This window comes from Toxorhynchites rutilus, chromosome 2 (assembly GCF_029784135.1).
Source record: "Toxorhynchites rutilus septentrionalis strain SRP chromosome 2, ASM2978413v1, whole genome shotgun sequence".
Taxonomy (NCBI): Eukaryota; Metazoa; Arthropoda; class Insecta; order Diptera; family Culicidae; genus Toxorhynchites; species Toxorhynchites rutilus.
This window is the reverse complement of record NC_073745.1, coordinates 195,946,488-195,968,265: the sequence shown is the minus strand read 5'-3', so window position 1 is coordinate 195,968,265 and position 21,778 is coordinate 195,946,488. Positions and strand designations below refer to the sequence as shown.

General features: G+C 38.5%; 2 protein-coding genes across 6 annotated transcripts in view; one reads left to right on the top strand and one right to left on the bottom strand.

Moving 5' to 3' along the window:
• The window catches only part of LOC129770824 (cell adhesion molecule Dscam2), a 388,958-nt gene extending 384,636 nt beyond the window's left edge, over window positions 1-4,322 (bottom strand). For 4 of the 5 annotated variants that reach the window (XM_055773919.1, XM_055773924.1, XM_055773923.1 and 1 more), the window contains exon 1: window positions 3,188-4,322. The gene's annotated coding sequence lies outside the window, so the exon portion shown is untranslated. The remainder of the gene's footprint in view (window positions 1-3,187) is intronic. The other variant, XM_055773921.1, reaches the window with a different exon arrangement.
• A 14,955-nt stretch (window positions 4,323-19,277) lies between these two features.
• Window positions 19,278-21,486, top strand: LOC129768983 (uncharacterized). The gene is made up of 2 exons (XM_055770945.1): window positions 19,278-19,841; window positions 20,847-21,486. The coding sequence occupies exons 1-2, from the start codon at window positions 19,494-19,496 to the stop codon at window positions 21,330-21,332; spliced, it is 834 nt and encodes a 277-aa protein (XP_055626920.1). The 5' UTR covers window positions 19,278-19,493; the 3' UTR covers window positions 21,333-21,486.
• The last annotated feature ends 292 nt before the right edge of the window (window positions 21,487-21,778 follow it).

Sequence of the window (21,778 nt, the reverse complement as noted above, 5' to 3'; positions counted from 1 at the left end):
ATAAATAACCATATTCTACTGGTCAAGCCCTTTCATTTGATACCCATATTAATGAAGTTTTGAGAAAATATGTAGTCCGCCACTTTGTAGTGGCAGCCATCATGGATTTGAATTTTTCTCAAATAACCGTATTCTACTAGTCAAGCCCTTTCATTTGATACCCATATTGATGGGGTTTTGGAAAACCCATATTGATGAGGTTTTGAGAAAATATGTGGTCCGCCATTTTGTAGCGGCCGCCATCTTGGATTTTCAAGATTATGAAATACGCAGTTTTATAATGACTACAAAGATAAAGGTGTGTTCCAAATTTCTGATCAATCGGTCAACCGGAAGGGGGTCAAATTTCTATTAATGTGGGTCAGCGCTTCAGACAAACATGTTACAAACATACAAACATAAAAACATACAAACGTACAAACAGATAACAGGGCAAGCTAAATAAAACCGTTTGAAAATGCATGCAGATTAGCCCTCTTAGCGCGCTTCTATACTTCATGGCAGCCTTTTGGCTGTCTTACTTAAAATATCACGACGACATCTGATCCCAGGAGCTGTCCGAAAATTTGTTAAAGAATCGGAGTTGTCTTCTTATGGTTCGCTTTGGTTGAATGCAATTTGTTTTTTTTACAATCTGCTATAGAGAATTTTTGTTTTGGAGCTGTTGCCAATTGCTCGAATGACATGGTCAATTTACAGTCGATAGATTATTATTTTCTGCATCCAGTGGTGTAAAAACTCAATCACTCTGTTGTACCACTGATGGAGTGCTCCAACATTACCCAACAATCAAACTAAACGGTCCTTTTCAGGGCCACCAAAAATCAACAAAGAAATCAATAATGGAGTTTTACAAACATATCCAACATCAATATGCAACAAATCGCCTAAAGTAATCCTACGTCATGTGCGGTCGTGTCTCGAACACAACCTTCCTGTAACTTTTTCAACAATAGTAATACTACACTCTGTCCAACATCTATAAGACCAGCTAATGATCTTGCTGCTTTGTGTCATTGCGAACAAACAATTCTTCAACTTATATTCTAGTGTATTGGTATTTGTGACTACCATACACTGCATGATTTTCATATGTGTGTGTGCAAGTGCTGAGCGTAAGCCAAAGGTTTTGTATTTTTCAAGTGTCAAGTTTCTATAAGACCAGTTACATTTTTCTGTTGTTTTTGTTGTTTGGTCAATAAATCTGGAAAATGCCGAAGGGAAAAATGCTCGCGGAGAGAAAAGAAAGACAAATCGATGCATTTCACCAAGAAAATGTTGGTATCAGAAAAATTTCTCGTCGGGTTAGACGATCCCATCAAGTAGTGCTCATTTTTTTGACGAATCCTCAAGGATACGGTAAGAAGAAGAGAGCTCCGCGTAAATTGAAGCTCTCTGAATGGTATAAGCGGGAAGTAGCTAGAACGGCTTCGAATACCTAAGAATCACTTATGCAAATAGAGCAATATTTCAATTTAAATGTTACTCACATAAAGAGGGTTAAAAAGGTTAAAGCTTCTCGTTTTACACCATCTCACATCGGAAGACGTCTGAGTTTTGCCAAAGCTCACATGAACCGACAGTGGAACATGGTATGTTATGATAAAGAATGTTTCCAAAAGAATACATTTTGCTATATACCATAACGAAAAGCTCCTCAAGGTATATGTAACTTTCACTGTCGAAAAAAAGTTCCATTTGGATGGTCCTGATGGTTTCAACGGGTACTGGCGTGATTTACGGAAGAAGGAACAGTATTTTTCAACCAGGAATTTTGGTGGAGGCTCGTGCATGGTTTGGGCGGGATTCTGTGTAACCGAAAAGCTCAAGATAGCTTTCACATAGTTCAAGGATTACATACATGTTCTAGAATCCTCTCTCCTACCGTTTTTGCGTGGATATCGCCACAAAAAATCACATTCCAGCAAAACAATGCTACTACTCATATCAGCAAGGAAACTAAGCAATGGATTAAGGTCCAAAAACTTAATTTTTTGGACTGGTCGGCTTGCTGTACAGACTTCAATCTTGTTGAAAATCTCAGGGAGATCGTTGTACGCAGAATCTACATTGAGGAAAAACGGTACACCACGATTGGAGAGCTCAAGGTCGCAATTTCGGAAACATGGAAAAATATCGAGAAATTCGCTCAGCAGCATTTGGTAAATAGTATTCCAACATGAATTTTCCAGGTTATTAGCCGAAATGGCAAGGTTGCCAATTATTGACATGTAAATCAGCCGATCGTTTTGAATTTTTCATTGATAATACTTATGAATTTTGAATTGATCTTATAGATCTTATAGAAACTGGACAGCTGAAATTATCATATTCAAGCACAATAAATAAATAAACAACTCTTTTAACGAAACTGACGTTCAATATACTTTATTTTAAGCATTCAACAATGTATGAATGTATCATGTTGAAATTCTAACTGTTTGTGTTGCAACGAAATAGAATCAAGGTGGTCTTATAGAAGTTGGACAGAGTGTACACGTTATTTTTCGATTAACTCTTTCCTCATTAAAGATTTAGAAGTGTTTCGCCCTCTAACCGCGTTAATTCGAAAATCCGCGTGAAAATCGTAGCAAACCTGGTTGTATTTTGGAAAGGCACTCGTGAACGTGGTTGAATTGGTTCTAACTTGCTGATTTTGATATAGAAAAATTCCGAGATGCTTCATTCAAAGCAATTGATCAACAAATACCAAGATATCCAATAACGAGTTTAGAAATACCCAGCATGCTGTTGCTAAATTGACATCTATGATATAATTTTCTGTATCGAATATAATAATGGACTGATCCAGTTGTTGATCATCAACCAACCGCAAAATGCAATCATCTGATGAAGAATACTGCTCCGTATACTAAGTGGATTCAGCTGGGTATAAATTTTTATGATGAGTTCAAACCGAACAAACAAAACCATCTAGCGCAATTGATGTATGAACTCTAATAATTTCGATTATAATCTCATTAACGCATAGTCAAAAAAAGAAAAACTCTAGTAAAAGTGAATATAATCAAGCGGAATATTTCGCAATGTTTTCAACCATTGTTGCCTTTCATTGCATTTTTTCAATTTATGTTTTTCGGCGCCCACAATGAGAGTGTGAGCGGTTCGAAGAGATCAGGAAAAACTATTGATTTCTCGTACGTCAACATTCGCTATATTACTATACCTGCTGTTGCCGCTTCACCAGTATACGGCATTCGAACACTGCACTCACTGCACTCCGGCTCGACTATTGCACCAACACATTTGAATGCATTATCACAATCACCATCATCACTATCATCAGCCTATGACAGAAGCGAAAATCCTGAAGCAGCCATTCCATATACTTACACTGATAGCTAGCAAAAATCCGGAACGTGAGTTATTAAAAATTCATTTTCTGTCTGCGACAATGATTGTTTTTCCATTTTTGCTTAGTTTATCCTTAGGTAAATTTTTCGAATTATTGGTTGGGTGCTAACCAATTATTTCACTTTACACTATTGATAGAGACGTTGGCCACAAAAGTTCAACTCGTCTCTCGATTCAGTGGCATTAAACTGTTTCTGAACTGATAACGATTGTCTCTATGAAAAATTTGATTTCATAATCTCTCGAAAAACTATAAATCATCAATTTATGCACTGTTCAACAATTTAATCCGTTTATTTTTATCTCTAAACCCAAGAACACGCACTCGATTCGCAGAGCATGCCACCCACCACCCACATCTTTTTGGGAAAGTTCAATCTTACAACTCAGACAAATTCCTTCCAACGTAACATCTTCATTCCACTTCTCCTTCCCTTCTCCGAACACTTTTTCTCAAACAAATCCCTTCGTTATTTTTTCTTCTTCCGGTTTTTCCTTTCAAGCGACCCAAAATTCCTCACGATCACTTCGAACCGCGGTACCACGTCACGATTTTCCAAGACAGAAAACGATGGAAATACCGAAAAGGGGTTGCAATTTATCCGTGCAGCACAGCGCCGGCACCAATTCACACGGTTTGCCGCAAAACTTCGGCAATAGAAGTAAATTATGAGGTTTTAATCCATTTTTCTTCCACAGACGGTCGGCACTGATTTCTGACCCATCTTTTCGGCCATTTTTCTCTTCACAGGTGAGAGGGCCGGACTATTGATAGATCACCGATAAGATGCCGGAGGAAAACTTGCCACTTGCCGCTGGTGTAGTGCTTGGTCCAGGAATGAGGCTCAGCTTTTCACTCAGACTGTTTCTTGCTGTTCCTATCAATTGTCCGAACGAAGCTCGCCTCACGGCAGCCGAAGCAGCAGCGGCAGCAGCAGCAGCATCCAGCGATGGAAGTAGTTCAACCGCACACATCTGCCCAACATGCAGCATCCTTGCTCGCGCGAAAGGGTTGTAGTTCAGCCGGGTTTTTGATGCATTTTTTCAATTTTATTTTTGGTTGAATTGAATCAGAAACTTGTATTAACGTTTGACTTCAGAGGCCTAATGCAAGTATGTCTACAGTATAAAAATATCAGGAAGTAAAAAATAATAATAAAAGTTTTGTTCTGCTCCATGCCCACTTCAGAGGATTAAACTGGACGACTCATTCAATAGTTGATAGTTCATTTTTATACTCAAAATACAGTTGAAATGAACATCTCACAATAGGCTAAAAAAAAAGACATCCAAAATGTGTATTGTTGATGGAAAAACATTGCCATCGGCTTGATTTTTGAAAGAATGCAGTTTTATTTAAGCTATGCCACCAACGCCAGTTTGTTGTGGAAACAGCAAATTTAAATCGCTGTTTCCACAACCGATTGGCGTTCATCCATCAAAGTATGTGAGAATCTGTATCCAATTATTTTCTCCAACATGATGCGTTGAGCGAAGCATCAGGGAGAAGAATTCACATATTTTCCCAACTTTGTAGCATAAGTCGAGCAGGTTAACGTAGTTGAGAACCCGATTGTAATAATTATGGACAGCACTGATTTTTTCGAAATTAAAATGCAATTGAAACCATCCGTGTTAAATAATATAATGCCGTCCGAAATTATCCGAAGTAAAACAGATACAGTTTACGCGAGGATGTTTTGAGTTTTGTTACAAGATGTGTTTCGTTTCGTTTAGAAGTGTGCAGCTGTTCACCAAACCCGACATTTATCCTTCAACAACACTCAGCTTCAATTTATCCGAAAGAGAAATTGAACAGGCGAAGAACGTAAACATCGTCAAGAAGCTTTATCTCTTGATGCCTGAAGGAAAAAGACACTAAATATCCTTGGAATCCTTGTAATCAACAATTAAATTGATGAGTTTGAACTATTTAGTTTTAATCTTTATGAGCTATATGTGAGAACAGCAATACACTTCAATCTAGGATAACTCTACTTTAAGATGAGCTTGATTTCATGAATTTAAAGTACATGGTTTTGTGAGCTTCTTTGTATATGATTTGTAATTCTGAAACAAAATTGCTATTATAAAAGTAACATTACATGGGGATGGACTGTTTTTGATAAAAATACTTGGCATGACTAACTTTTCGGAAAAGTGTTTTTTTACAAGAAAGAAGGCATGTGACTTTTATTATGCTAAACGTTCATTACGGAAGAAGTTGTTATGTGAATATTGCTGTCCCTGCTCGTTCATCGTACTCTATCAGAACAGATAAAAAAATCACATCGCATCACTATGGAATTACGTCACAACATAAGGAAAATGGCGCTTGCGCCCCATCACAGTGGAAATGGCGCTTGCGCCACTCCGTTTTCAAGCTTTCACGTGGTAATTTTTTCACATTTCTGTAAATTTTCACAGTTGTTTGGAAGGATTTGGTATTCTTTATCGATCTATAATGGGGGCCTCCGTAGCCACATTGGTTGCGCGTTCGCTTAGTAAGCGATCGATCGTGAGTTCGAAACTCAGGGCCCTCATTGACCATCTTTGTGTTGTTACAGAATAACTACGTCCACGCAACAATCATCAGCGATGGAGATCGATCCACGGTCGAAATATGATCGATTCATCCATACAACTGCTCTGCTCTGCAAGACACATCGGGCTGCTGTTCTATAAATAACTGAACAATGATCAATCAACTGTCTCCGCTGTCCGGTCTAACTGGATAATGGAAAAACAGATAGAAAACTCTTACGCCTAAATGGCTGCTACTGTGTAAATGTGTTTACCATATGGAATGGTATAGAAGGGAATACTCTAACGCCGAAAAATGGCAACTGTGTAATGTGCTAATTATAGATATGATAAATATGTGACATGTACACGATTAAAATTGGGCTCTGTTACAGCTAAAATGCCAATGAGCCTGAAATAAATAAATGGGACAAAAAAAATCGATCTATAACAAAAAACGTAAAATGTCAATGTTGGCGCTTGCGTCACTGCGAGATTACGGCAGTAATAATGTGAGTCTGCACTGCCGTGATCTTGCAAAGTGACGCAAGCGCCAAAATTGACATTTTTCTTTTTATGTTATACAGGGTTTTCCATTTCGGGCTTCCGAAAGTATACAGCCCTGCGCTGACAACCGTTTGACATAGCTGTCAACCAAAGCGTTATATCGTTAGTTGAATGTCTGCCATTTTACAATATGGATCGTTTTAGCATCGCACAACGTTGTAATTTTGTTAAATTATACTATAAAAATGATGAAAAACCGGCAAATGTTTTTCGAGCATTACGGACGGATTTTGATCGTCATGGACGGCCTACAGAGCACACAATCGCTAATGTAGTGCGTAAATTCGAACAAACTGGATCTGTAGCGGATATTGTGAAACCTGTGCATCATCGTAATGTTCGTTCGGCCGAAAATATTGCTGCCGTTGCTGCCAGTGTGGAGGATGACCCGAATGTTTCGATTCCATGGCGTGCTCAGCAATTGGGCTTGTCAAACACATCATTGTGGCGAATTTTGCATTTGGACTTGCACCTACATCCATATAAAGTCCAACTGGTACAAAAATTAGAGCGTGGTGACCATGGAATGCGTCGGGCATACGTCGATTGGGTGAACGAGCAACAGCAGCAAAATGCTGAATTTTCGCTTCAGCGATGAGGCACATTTCGAGCTCGGTGGCTATGTGAACACCCAAAATTTCCGTATATGGGACTCAGAAAACCACACGTGATTGTTGAGATCCGTTGAGGGCCGTATTTCTTTGAAAATGAGGACGGCGAGACGGTAATTGTGAATAGTGAGCGCTATGGCCCCATGTTAACCGATTTTTTTTGTCACAAATTGAAGATATGGATACGGATGACATGTGGTTTCAGCAGGACGGCGCCACGTGCCACACAACACGAACATGACCATATTGCGAACGAAATTTGAGGGACGCATAATTTCGCGTTTTGGTGATGACAATTGGCCGTCCAGATCATGCGATTTGAACCCGCTAGTCTTTTTTTTGTGGGGTTATGCGGAAGACCCTCTCCGCAAACTCTTGAACATTTGAAAGACAGCATTCGTGAAGTTATGACCGAGATACCGCCCCATATGTGCCGAAAAGTCATCGAAAATTACCTGTTCCGGATCAAGGCGAGAGAAATAATTCCGCTCTCTCTCAGTGTTTGTGCGTCCAGTTACTGAAATAGAACAGAAAGAGAAAGCGATATAAAAAAAGAGTTCAATATTATTCCCTTCACTTTCCATCATGCATTGGATAGGATTATGGATGTGACTGTCCATTTCAATCCCACTAGTGTAATTATTTCAATAATTTCAATTTACCACATACGAAAGAATTTACTTTTTCGTACATACCTAATGTCGCTTCTCTGTCAACTCACAAACCGAAATATAACCATCAGCAAATTCAATTTTGCATTGAATAACTCAAAATGCTTAATATCGAAGCCGCAAAAATTACATCCATACGCGGAATCATCTTTGATTTTCGGTTTTTGTTTCCCTATTTCACTTTTGATCAGTATTCATTGTCATAGGATGGTTTAAATATTCTAGAATAGCATGTAGAAGGGGTTCCCATCAACAGAAATTTGAAATTCATAATGCAACTATACAAATCAACCACCTGTCCATCATACTCACACTGTCCGTCTTACTTCCCGGCTCCCCTATATGTCAGCATCTTCAACAAAGTACTAATGGAGAGAATCGTCCAAAGCTCACTTTACGATTGAACTGCACTGTCAACTCGCACCAGACTTTCTTCTTCCCACTCAGATTTCGATCACAAAAATGGAAGAAGGGGAAGAAGTGCTGAGAGGGACCCTTGTGGAAAGAAACCCTACTCCATACTCCTCCTTCGTAGAAAAAATTCCCGCTTCCCGCCATTTCCGATCGATGCTCGCGGGCAACGATGTTGTTCCGATGACCACCAAACGAGAAGTGGTGCATTTTCAAATCGCGGATGGCTTATTTATACCAAATAAGTTAAAAACAGGCAGAAACAAATGTATTAGTTGCTTGTTTCTGATGGTACGGGATGGAAAGCATACAAATCGGCAGAACAAATGTATGGGAAAATTGCAATGCTTCCAGTTTTCATTAACCCTTTGCGGTCGTATTAAATTTGGGGATGGGTATCGTACTGGTCGGAATTATTTTTCCTTGAAAAAGCAGTAATATATGCGGGATTATGAAAAAAAAAATTTTCATTTATTTTATGAACTATATATATAAGTATTAACCTAACAATGTATTTCAAAGTGATGTTTTAAAATAAAACATATATTTTTTAAATCGTTTCATGCAATTTTTTTCGAAATAGTCTCCATTAGTAAATCATATGAAGTTTAGTCAACACATAATTTTATTTTTATTATCCGTTGAATATGAGACACTTTTGCCATTAATGCAATAAATGTGTAATTAATGCTAGCAATGTGAATGCGAAAAAATCAGCACTTTTCAATTTAAACAAAGATTTTTTTACTGATTATTCAGATGACATAAAACACTTATGCAAACAATTATTCTGCTCTTCAAAAACAACTACTCCAACATAATTCAAACCAGTAGTTACTCATTCAACGCACTGTGCGTTATTTTGTGTGGGTGACTACTTTGTTTGGTACTGAGTACCGTTATCTATTACTCATAGGAGCACCGTATTGATTCGTGAACAGGTTCATTAGACATCAAACTTCGTTTAGGGAAAACATAAACTGATACTTGGTTGGGTAAAATATAAGATTAGCATGGTTTCTTGCTGTGGTGGCTGAGAGCAGACAAACGACCAAAAAGAGTTAATTTGAACCATTTAGGAATTAGGGAATTGTAATGTAGGGGAAGACGGGGTAAGACCGTCCCCCTAAGAAAACCAATTTTCATTAAAACGTCCTTCAGGATTTCCCCTATTTGTTGTACTACATATCATTGAGTATCTAATAATTTACTACTAAAAATGTGTAACTGTTGATTGTATAACTTGTTTCGCGTTTTTTAATCAATTTTTGAAACGATAAAAAATTGCTTTATATTTCGCTGGCGGGGTAAGAAGGACCACCCGCGAGGTAAAACGGACCATGACGGGATAAGACGGAGCGATGCTATTTTAGGCGATGCAGTTTAGTCTAGTAAAAATAACAGGAACAGGGTACTAAATATTTAGTGTTGTTCATAAACTACACACAAACTTCTGAGCAGACCATCAATATTCCACGTGCAGTGTTTGGCAAATATTCGTGAAAAATTTACCAAACTATCGGAATCTATAAGGACGATTATTCGACGACTTCCTTATGTATTTTCAGGGCATTTGTGTGTAAAGAGACGAGCAAAAAGATGGTATTGTATTTGATATGAAAGTCATTCAATATCACGATGTATGGCTCTTTTACCCCGTCGAAAGTGGACCGTCTTCCCCCCAGAGCACCTTTTGAACTATTTTGCATTTTCCACGCATTTTATATTACATTTTACATTCCTTTTAAGGGGGTTTTCTAGTGTAGAGAAACGAATTTCGGGCGTATTTTCGAGCTCCGCAAAAATAAAACGAAGAATTATTTTATATTAATCTTAAATCTAATATAAATATTAATCTTAAACGAGATTTGTGTCTGAAAATAATCTTATTTTATGATGACGAGTTTTGGTAGAATTACTAGGAATTTTATAGTAAAAGATAATTTTAAAGGGTTGATTAACAGATCAATCAATGAACAGTTTTGCGATTGGACCCATTAACGTGCGCTTGATAAGAAAACGTGGATATGATAACGAAAAATAAATTTTGGGCGAGACGAAGTTTGCCGCGTCAGCTAGTTTCTTATAAAACTTGAAGTGGTCCGTCTTACCCCGCCGGGCGGTCTTACCCCATCTTCCCCTATAGCATATCAAACAAATCTTAGAGATTTTTCGATTCGATTGGTATGCAAATCATCAGAATTTGTTCGCTGTAAAAATAGCTATTAACATTAACTTTATTTCAGAAAAACATCACCTGTTGATTTGGCACCCTTCCTGAAAGACGCAGTTCTACATCAAAAAAAGGAAAATCAACATTTTTTTTTAATTTTTTTTTAATTAATCCGTTTATTTTACAGGCTCAGTTACATAGGCTTGAAGGAGCCAGACTCTTAACTATATTTTTACTAAAATATATTAGGCTGTCAAAAAAGTCCTGCGGTATTTCCGCGAGATATCGTTGTAAGCGCGTAGTTCTAGTTGTATTCATTGTATCGAGTCATACTATAGCTTGTTGGAAAGGTATTTTTGCGCGCTATAATATAGTCCTTGACAGTGTTTTGTTTGGTTAAGTCGCTCGTGAGTTATAGTTAAAAACATCTTTGACCGTATCGACGCATGTGAATCGCTGCTGAATCGCAACAAAATCGACCCGTTTCTGAAGCGGATGGTGACTGGCGATGAAAAGTGGGTCACTTACAACAACGTGAAGCGCAAACGGTCGTGGTCGAAGCCCGTTGAAGCGGCTCAGACGGTGGCCAAGCCCTCATTAACGGCCAGGAAGGTTCTGCTGTGTGTTTGGTGGGATTGTCAAGGAATAATCTATTATGAGCTGCTTCCCTATGGCCAAACGCTCAATTCGGACCTGTACTGCCATCAAGTGGACCGCTTGAAGGTAGCACTCATGAAGAAGAGGCCATCTTTGATAAACAGAGGCCGCATTGTCTTCCATCAGGACAACGCCAGGCCACACACTTCTTTGGTGACGCGCCAGAAGCTCCGGGAGCTCGGATGGGAGGTTCTTTTGCATCCGCCGTATAGTCCGGACCTTGCACCAAGTGACTACCACCTGTTTTTGTCCATGGCGAACGAGCTAGGTAGTCAGAAGTTAGCCACAAAAGAGGCCTGTGAAAATTGGCTATCCGAGTTTTTTGCCAATAAGGAAGCGAGCTTCTATAACAGGGGTATTATGAAGTTGACATCTCGTTGGGAACAAGTCATCGAACAAACGCCTGTGATTAACTCCCGCCCACCGGCGGCGTCGTGGGCGTGTTATGACATGGTTCTGGTTCTGGTTCTGGTTCTGGTTCTGGTTCTGGTTCTGGTTCTGGTTCTGGTTCTGGTTTCTGATGAGAAAAGTGGTTCTTGTTTGTACTATAATCTAACAGCTATCGTGGCGGTTTTTCCCCACAGTCCCCACAACATGAGTTTTGAATTATAGAGGATTAAAACTGTTTCATTTCCCGCTAGCCTTGAAAAACCTAATCTTAGCTGAAAAAGGCCATTTGGAAGCCTAGCTGCCGCTGTCGACTGGTCGCTAGCTCAAGTACAGCTGAATCGTGAATGCATCGACAGCTTGGTTGATTTTTTCTACCGAAGAAGCTTTAATTTTCAAAATTCATTCATCAATATCGATTTCGTCAGTGTTAGGGAAATACCCTATGGTCAGAAAGTACCGGGAATTTTAAAATAAAACAAAATAGAGTTCATGCAAATTTATTTTATCTCCTTCAAAATTTGATCCATCTGAAGCAACACTTATTCATTAAGACTATTTCTGTCAGATGAATCAAATAATAATATAATAAAGAATAAAGAATAAAGAACACAAATGTGCGAACGCTTGACCCACTCGTCCATGCATCCCTGGTAGGCCGACGAAGGAATGACCTTTAGTTCCCTCGTCACATTCTCTTTGATCTCCTCGATCGAAGTTTCCACAAAGTGGCAAAGTGGTAAACGTATAACTGTTGTTCGGAAGGAACAGAGGAAGTGGCATAGTGAAACTTACATTTGGAAGCTGAGGTTGAAGTTATTGAGAACAATGGTACTTCAGTTATACCGTATACTCAATCCTCCCAATTGCCGCCCAATCGAAAAATATTGGGGAATTGTCAAGCGGAAATTGGAGAAGGATGTCATAATGACTCGGGATGCTGCAGACATGAAGAAATCGTGGAATGAAATGGCCGCGTAAGCGTAGTTCTACATCTAAAATCCATCAGTCATAGCGGGAATCGAATGATGATGCGTGGAACGTTAACCACTCGGTAACGGAAGCCACAAACAAAGATACCAGTGAACCTATCGGAGATAGTCAAACCTTATTCACCCACTCAAAACAACAGACCAACATAATTTAAAATGCTATTCAGCTTCAACCCTTTTGCAGCATTGTCAGTAGAGGCAAATTGCGAGATTGTCGTGGTAACGAAACCGTCCCAAAGTTTCACGATAGCAGCAATCCTTTGATTGTCATGGTGCACTTGCGGTTTATTCCCTTCTGCAGCTTCTCTGTAGTGCATCTGCCTGAGAGCCGAAATGCATCAACTCCACGTGTTGTGAGAATACTCTCTCTCTATGCAAAAATCGAAGCACTGATAAGTTCTCGTCCGCGTGCTTGTTCGTTATCTCACATTTTGTGTGTGAAGCAACGCGGTCGACGCAAACAGGAGCCACACACTGATCGATTACACGAGATTCTTAATACCTTTCCCGGGTCCACTGCGCATGTCCACTCTTTATTGATGGAGTACTCACCATGTTCGTGCTTCATCACGACTGTGTTGTGCAAGGATACCAGCCATCATCACGTCGTCATCGTCATCATTTGCTTCCAGTACTACGCACAGCCTATCAATGATCCGCAGCATCCGTGGATATAACCAAAAACTGCGGCGGCAACGTAAGCAGAAAAGCTCGTGGACAGCTGGGTTCCTTCAGCCAAATGTGTCCACCGTACCACCGTGCGAACGGTGCTCGTATTCGATGAGACATGTGGCATTCTAAATCGTGAAGAATGTGGTTTGAATTGAAACTAGTAGAATAATTTCAACCGAATGGTGAATTTTATGGAAATTGCACAAAACTGTATGAAACTTAAACATTGATTACAACTTTGAAGTTGTTTTCATTTATCAGGTTATATCTGCGCTGTACAGAATCCAACTTTATGGTTTTCGCTGATTGCTAGCAGCGGTGACAGGAACAACAAATAAGTTCAGCAGACAGCAGCAGCTCAAATTTGAGTTTTCCCAAATACCCGGAAAACTATACAGAGAATGGACTTGCTATAAATAATTAATTATTCTTCATTATTCCTGTATGCACTGGAGAGCGTTACTAATGTCGTTCCTAGCTTTCAAAAGTTTTCATCTTTCTCTGTTTTACTGTAGAAAAACCAATAATTGAATATTAAAAATTATTTTAGAAAATCTACAAATCTACGCTAGGTTTGGGAAACATTTATTGAAATTTAAATAACGCTATAATGTTTGCTCCCGGGATCTGTGGGGGAGTTGATCCTTACATATGTTTTATCGTCCATTAAAAAACATCCTCAGAGTTTTTCAGCACCTTCGAGTCTGTATTTTGACCACACGTTTTGTTTGAGATTCCGATTGGGTTGTTTACTTGTTCGGTTTGACTAGTTACTCTCTCGAAGACGACCCTTCGCACAGTTCAGCGACCAGCATCCAGTTTTTTCGTCAGCATCACCATCCAGTGTTGGCCAAATAGTAATATGGAACAAAACACTATCGAAAGGTTCCAATTCTGACGCCAAAAAAACGATTCCAATCGCCAAAAATAGGTGAAGAATTTCTAAATAATCAAATATTTAGGATCAGTTCTCTATTGAGATCCTCATTTTGGTTCGACATACTCTGAACAATGTTTGAACAAATTTTATTGATGAATAACTTTCATGCTGCAAAATCCGTCAATATTTGAATATGAAATTGAAAAGTCATAGTGTTTTTATTGTGCTCCCGTGGCCGAGTGATTATCGTCACACATCATCATACTAGGGGGTTCGGTTCGATTTCGGTTTTTCGTCAGAGGAATTTCTTACGGCATGCAAATGACGCAAGTAATACTTTCGTTGAGAAGGCCAAAGTTCCACTGGGAATGTTAGTGCCATCTAATAAGAAAAAGGTAGCTATATTAGGAAAAATAGCGTTCCGTAATTCCTCAAATGTTCTCTGCGGGAAGAAGCCAAAACTTATTTCCAATTGAACACTAAGGCGAATTTCTTCGTAGTCCCCTAACTATCTTCAGTTGGATATTACTTTGCCGAGTCCTAGTGGTTACTATTAAAAACAGAAGAATAACAGAAGAAGTGTTAGGGAATACCAAATCTAGCATATCATCAGCATAAACAACTTTCCAAACCATCAAAGAACCACCTCTTTTGGTAAAATTCCTTCCTTAGATCCCTACAGTAAAAATTGAATCCATCCGGACCATCGATGTGATTATTATGTAACTTGTTTATCCACAATCAGTATTCTTTAATTTTCAGTGGCAAAATTCCGAAAAGTTATCAAGAACTCAATTTAGAGTCTAGCAAGATAAATTCAAGTCAGATTCTTTAAGCTTTCTTTCGACGTAGGACTACGTCTTACATTAAGGGTGCCAAATCGGAAAACAGGTCATGTTTTTATGAAATAAAGTTTATGTTAATAACTATTTTTGCTGCCAGAGGATTTTAACGATTTCCATAACAATCGAATAGGAAATTTTCTAAGATTTGTTTGATATGCTATACATTACAATCATATAGTCTGTATATGGTTTAAATTGATAAAACTTGGAAGCATTCCCATTTCCCCATACATTTGTTCTGTCCATTTGTGTGCTTTCCCGAACAGAGCTGTCAATAACGGGCAACTTATGCAGCAACTAGAATAGAAACAACGAAGGGGGATAGCGAAAAGAGAATATTTGCGAAGTAAACTCCACGCTTGCATAGTGAGTAAGCTGTCGCTAGGGTATAAGTATTGCATCTTTCAGTGCCCGAAACAACAAAGGTCGCTTATTCTGCTCATTTTGTGTTCCATGTTTCCCCTCGAGTTGTGAACGCTAGCGGATATTTCGTGTGCATCGGCTCTGTTCTGATGTAACAAGCTCCTAGCTTTGTTGACGGTTTTAACCGAGAGTCAAGAAACGATTTTTCATAAACGGTCATTCTCGCGATGTTTCATTCTTATCGCTACAACTGTGTGCATCTGTTAGACTCGTGTTTGATGCTTGTTGAATTGCGATGCATGGAAGATGCTTCTCGTTAATTACTTAGTGCAATGCGTGCATTGATATAAAGAAACAAATTATGACATATGCCCAATTAGTGTGTTGTACTCGCAAAAGCCAGAAAGAATCGTTGCTTCTCGAAATGATTCTACAAAACCACGCAAGCCATTAAACCTTTTCAGAGTCCTTGGAGCTTTTTACTAAAGAGTTATATATGAAATTTCGACGTATTCGCAAAGAATATCTAAAATGATAAACCAACAAATTTCGAAAAAAAAGATTGCGTAGTCCTACGTCCTAAGCGGTCGTGTCTCGAATACAACCCCTCAAATTTTTTATCGAATTAGAAGCTTCTGTTTTCTTCCTCCTCTCTTATTGTTATCAAATCTGGGCAATTTCAATGAAATCATCTCAAAAATGCAGATTTTCAAAACATGTATATTCGATTCATTTGAGTTCGAGGAAATATGAATTTTCTACAGCAATTGGGAATTTTCAAGTGATTCAAGTGTAACTTGAGGAAAGGGCGTGTCGATTTTAGTAAGAGAAATCTTTGATAATTTATATCTTAAAAACTATGAGTCGTTCCGAAAATCATCTATATATATATATATATATATATATATATATATATATATATATATATATATATATATATATATATATATATATATATATATATATATATGTATATATATCTATATATATATATATATATATATATATATATATATATATATATATATATATATATGGATTTCTGTCTGTCTGTCTGTCTGTCTGCCTGTCTGTCTGCCTGTCTGTCTGATGATGATTCTTATGGACTCGGAAACTACTGAACCGATCAACAAGAAATTTGGTATGTAGGGTTTTGGGGCCGGGGAAGGTTTTCGTAATAGTTTGAGACCCCTCCCCCTCTCTAAGGGGGGGCTGCCATACAAGTGAAAAACAAATTTCTGCGTTACTCGAGAATTAATCAAGAAAATGAAACCAAATTTGGCTTGTGGAGGGATAAGCGTGCAATATATGATTCTATGGTGGTTAGACACTCCTCCCCCTCTCTTAGGTGGGGCTGTCATACAAATGAAACACAAATTTCTGCATAACTCGAGAATTAATCAAGCAAATGAAACCAAATTTGGCATGCGGAGGTTTGAGGGTGCAATAAATGTTTTTACGGTGGTTAGAAATTCCACCGCCATCTCTAAGGGGGAGCTGCCATACAAAATTAAACGGGGTCGATTAGAAGATCAATCAATGAACAGTTCTGCGATTAGACCCATGAACTTGCTCATAGTAAGAAAACGTGAATTTTTGAAGGTATTGATAACAAAAAACAAATTTTGGGCGGGACGAAGTTTGCTGGGTCATCTAGTGTCTTATAAATATATATAAACTGAGAAAAAATCAGTACTCTTTTTTTATTTAGAAAAAGAAACCTTTAATATGCAATATCTAAAATACGTATTTTTTATTTTTTTATTTTTTAAGAAACTAAAACTATTTTTGACGAACTTTGTGGAACATCGAATTTTTATTAATTTTCGAATCTTCGGATTGTTCTATTTTTTTCATGAATCCGTTTATTTTTACAGGCTCAGTTACATAGGGTTAAAGCAGCCAAACTCTTAACTATATTTTTACTAGAACATATTAACATGTTTCCTTAATTCTATGGTTAATAAAATAGGAAACCGATAACTCCCGGTCGACTCGAGTTTAGAAGGGTGACACATCTTCATAAGGAAAAGGATAGGATGTAAGGAGATCATAACAATGTTCACACTCACACTCCCATTCACATTCTCATCCACACTTCCACATCACACTCAATTCTTAAAACCAGTGTTTGCCAAATGATCCACTCATTGAAAAAATCGCTTTCGTTCGTTCAAATATGATCTTTCAGGAAACATTTCCCCCAGTATTCTTTTGTTGTTATGTGTTGCAAATCACGACACAAAAGAGAACGAGACAACTCTGCATCGGCTCGCACTTTATTGCACACCAGCATGCAAGCAAAGCTATCATATACGCTTTCGGTCAGAAAGCTTATTTTCTTCCTCTAACATTTGCATATCGACCTCTCCATGCATCATGAAACAGCAGGATCGTACGGACTACGCAAAACGAATGATTCATATTCAGCTAATATAGCAGATCCTGATTTTTAAGTCTCAGAGAGTGCAAACTATATGATTATTTAGCTCGATAGAGGCTAAGAGAAGGGTAGATCCATATTTTCCATTTTTAACGCCGCTATCCCTTGAAATGTGTATATTCATATAGACCGCATAGTTTCACTAGCAACACCGCTCCAGTGAGGAGCAAAAACTCTCGCGTTTTATCTCTTTTCCCATTCGCTGCTCTCCGCAAATGGTGACTGAATGAATGAACTTCATTATCCCCCCTTATAAACCCCCCCCCCCTTCTTATTTGCAAAAAACTCAGACAGCCTGTTTTCGCAAGCCTCTTTTGTGGCCAACTTAGTATCACCAAGAGCGTTTTGCATGGACCGGAAGAGATGATAATCACTTGGAGCCATGTCCGGACTATACGGTAGGTGCAATAGGACATCCCATCCGAGCTCCCGTAGCTTCTGGCGGGTCATCAAAGATGTGTGAGGCCGAGCGTTGTCCTGGTGGAAAACAACACCATTCCTATTGATCATTTCTGGCCGCTTCTGGTCAATCGCCTGCTTCAAACGGTCAAGCTGCTCACAGTAGAGAACCGAGTTGAGGGTCTGGCCATAGTTGAGCAGCTCATAGTGGATGATTCCCTTCCAATCCCACCAAACACACAGCAAAACCTTCCTGGCCGTCAATCCGGGCTTGGCGATGGTTTGGGCCGGCTCACCGCGCTTCGACCACGACTTTTTTCGCTTTAGGTTGTCGTACGTGATCCACGTTTCATCACCAGTCACCATCTTCTACAAAAATGGGTCGAGTTCGTTCCGTTTCAGCAGTGCATCGCAGGCGTCGATTCAGTCTAAAAGATTTTTTTTGCGTCAACTCGTGTGGCACCCATACATCCAGCTTTTTTTGGAATCCAATCTAATCTTCCAAACGGTTTTATGGTCTATACCCAGTTCATGGCCAATCGAGCGAGTGCTCACATGCCGGTCTACTTGGATAATGGGGTGTATCTTCGACAGCCACTACACCAGAACGAAATCGATCAAACCAACGCTGTGTTGTGCGAATCGTTACAGTATCGGGTCCATAAACTAAACGAATTTTTTCGACCGCCTTCGTTGCAGTTTTACCTCACAGGTAGTAAAAACGTAAAATATGGCGAATTTCTTGCTTGGTGGACTCCATCTTTGACGCGCTATAACTTGAGACTGAAACGGATAATCACAACACAAGATATGTTTAAATGTTGCCATATATTGACAATATACGACATTTCTTTCTCCCCAACCCAATATATTTGTCGTGTTATACCGTCATGTTCATGAAATTTTATGAATTTACTTATAATTTCCAACAACTTTTCCAAATACATCATTATAATAAAAATATATGTTTAGGAGTTACGTTAAAAATACATATGAAGACATGAAATAATATTAAATAATAAATACAAAACGTAGCGATATAAAAAATCTTTTTTTTTATCTTAATACAAACTTTTAACATATTATTCGTGTTGCACAATGAAAACACGAACAGTTTTGAAGATAGAATTGAAATCACAACAACACAAATTCACCTCGTTGATTCAACCGGAAGTTATGGGTACAAAAATAAACTTGTTTAGGTTATGCCTAGATTGTACCTGAAGTCAGGTATTTCTAAGGTACCTCTGTGCTAGATTCAAACATCGTTCATCAGTCTTCCTTAAGCCGCAATTCGACCTATTCGATTTTCTGGCAACATGTAGCTTGCGGTATAGAAGCACGTCGCACACAGTCTTTACATCGACGCAACACTAAACGACAGAAACAAATCTTCTTGATGCATGCTACGAGTCGATTGTTGTTGCTTTTTGTGGTACATCATTTTTCGACAAAATCGGTTGTGTTGATCAGTGTGGGCATTATCCAACAGCCAGCGGATCGGTGCGACGTTTGTAGAACAACATGGAATGGAATATAGAAAGAACGACGTCATTTATTGACGATTATCATAATTCACCCGAATTATGGAACAACAAAATACTTCAATACAAAGACATCCACATCAAAAAGGATAAGTTGAAGCAGCTTGCAGCTAAATACAACTGTACGGTGGCTGACGTGAAAAACAAAATAAAAAATTTACGCACTGCATTCCATCGCGAGCGCAAAAAGGTGCAACAGAAAAAGAGTGGCTCTTCTCCGGGTAAACAAACTAAATGGTTTGCTTATGAGCCATTGAGTTTTTTACTGGACGTGGACATACCCAAATCAACAATATCAACTGCTGGGAGTGATGAAGAGAACTTTGAGGTGAGTTTTCGTTTGGGTGCAAATAAGTGTGAGTGTGTTTATTCTGAAAAATATATTTGAAAAACATTAAAAGTTATGCGTAATTGTCCTGCCAAGGAACTCGTCCTTCGTCTGATCGAAAATATTTCATGAATTCATTTCTGACTTCTTTAGCTTCAAAAGTTGACTTCCGTGCTCGGTGTGGCAAATCCTGCAAACCAGTATCATCCTGGATAGCTGCTCTCCATGATCCAGGGATAATATTCCCATCTAGTGTTTCGATATCTAATGTTCCTTGAGGACAGTGTAGTGATCGCGATGTTTTACTCCTTCTCAAAAAGTTATGGAGATGAATACATGTTTTCGTGACAAGTTCTGCGTTTTCCAAATTAACCATCAGTGGTTTCCTAAACACACGGAACACACTTGCCAATAGCCCAAATGAATTTTCCACTACTCTTCGAGCGCGTGAGTGCCTATAATTGTATAATCTTTGGCTAGTACCTCTATCGTGATGACCACTGAAGGGTTTCATGATGTGTTCCTGTAGTGGAAATGCATCATCCGTTAACAACACATAAGGTGATAGATTATTGCTACCAGGAAGTGGTTCGGGGTCTGGCAATTTTAGCGTTCCTTTGGCCAATTTCTTATAAAATGATGTTTCTCGAAAAACACCTCCGTCAGATATTCTGCCTTGACAACCAACATTAGCATATATGAAATTATAATTTGCGTCAGCAACCGCCATCAAAACAATGCTAAAAGTTCCTTTGTAGTTAAAAAACATGCTGCCACTGTTTTTTGGGTTTTGTATGACGACGTGTTTTCCGTCACAAGCGCCTATACAATGTGGATAATTCCAGTACATTTCAAAATCTCTTGCTATCTTTCTCCATTCATTTTCAGAAGAAGGCATCTGAAAAAAATATGAACAATATGTGAATTTTTGTTTCGAATTCAAGTCAATTCACAAAAAGAGCGTATTACTCTAATTGTTGCAATAATTGATTTTTTTTCTTGTAGGAAGAACAACATCAACATGATCAAGCGGACCTACAGGAAGTAAACAACAAACGTGAAGAGGAGCGTCAAAAGTATATTGCCCCTAAAAGAAAACGGAAGAATTCACCTATTTCGGATCGCGAAGAGGAGGCATACAGTATTTTGAAAAATGCATGTCAAAGAGATGAGTGCTCAATTTATGGAGAATATGTGGCTAATGAACTGCGAAAGTTAAGCTCTGTAGAGAGAACAATTACTCAGCACAACATAAATAACGCATTATTTGAAGCGGGTATACGCAGACTTGATGAACTTGATCAAGCTAGTACACCTGTTTGCAATTCTGAAAGTAATTGTTTCACTGTTCTATCTTCCGAGACCGAGTATGTACCAACTATTACAAGCGCACCTTTGAGTACACAACTTCACAGCAACTGTAGTTACACTATTGTATCCCCAGAGCCATCTACATCCACATTGTCCCAATCTCAAAAAAATACCAAATAACTGATATGTTGGACGTTCTTGTACATTCTGAGTTCTTAATTATTAGATCGAAAAAAAAACTAAAATTTGTACTAGAACAATAAATCTTGTTATAATTTCAGTATAACCATATTGTATAAATATACGATTTGTAAAAAATAAAACTAGTTTCCTATACCAACACTTTCACTCACCCTGACAAAATCATTCAGAATGTCCATTAAAGCTCTGCATACCTCTGGAATAATTCTAGAAATGCTTGGCTCAGATATCCGGAACAGATACATGAGTGAACAATAGCTATCACCTGTAGCCAAATATCTCAATGTCACTAGCAGCCTCACATCAGGTGGTATTGATTCGCGAAAGTTTGTATCGATTTTTTTAATAATTGGCGAGATTTTTCCAAGTAAATATTGAAAATCCTCCATACTCATGCGAGTAAAGTTTCGGATTAAAGCTTCGTC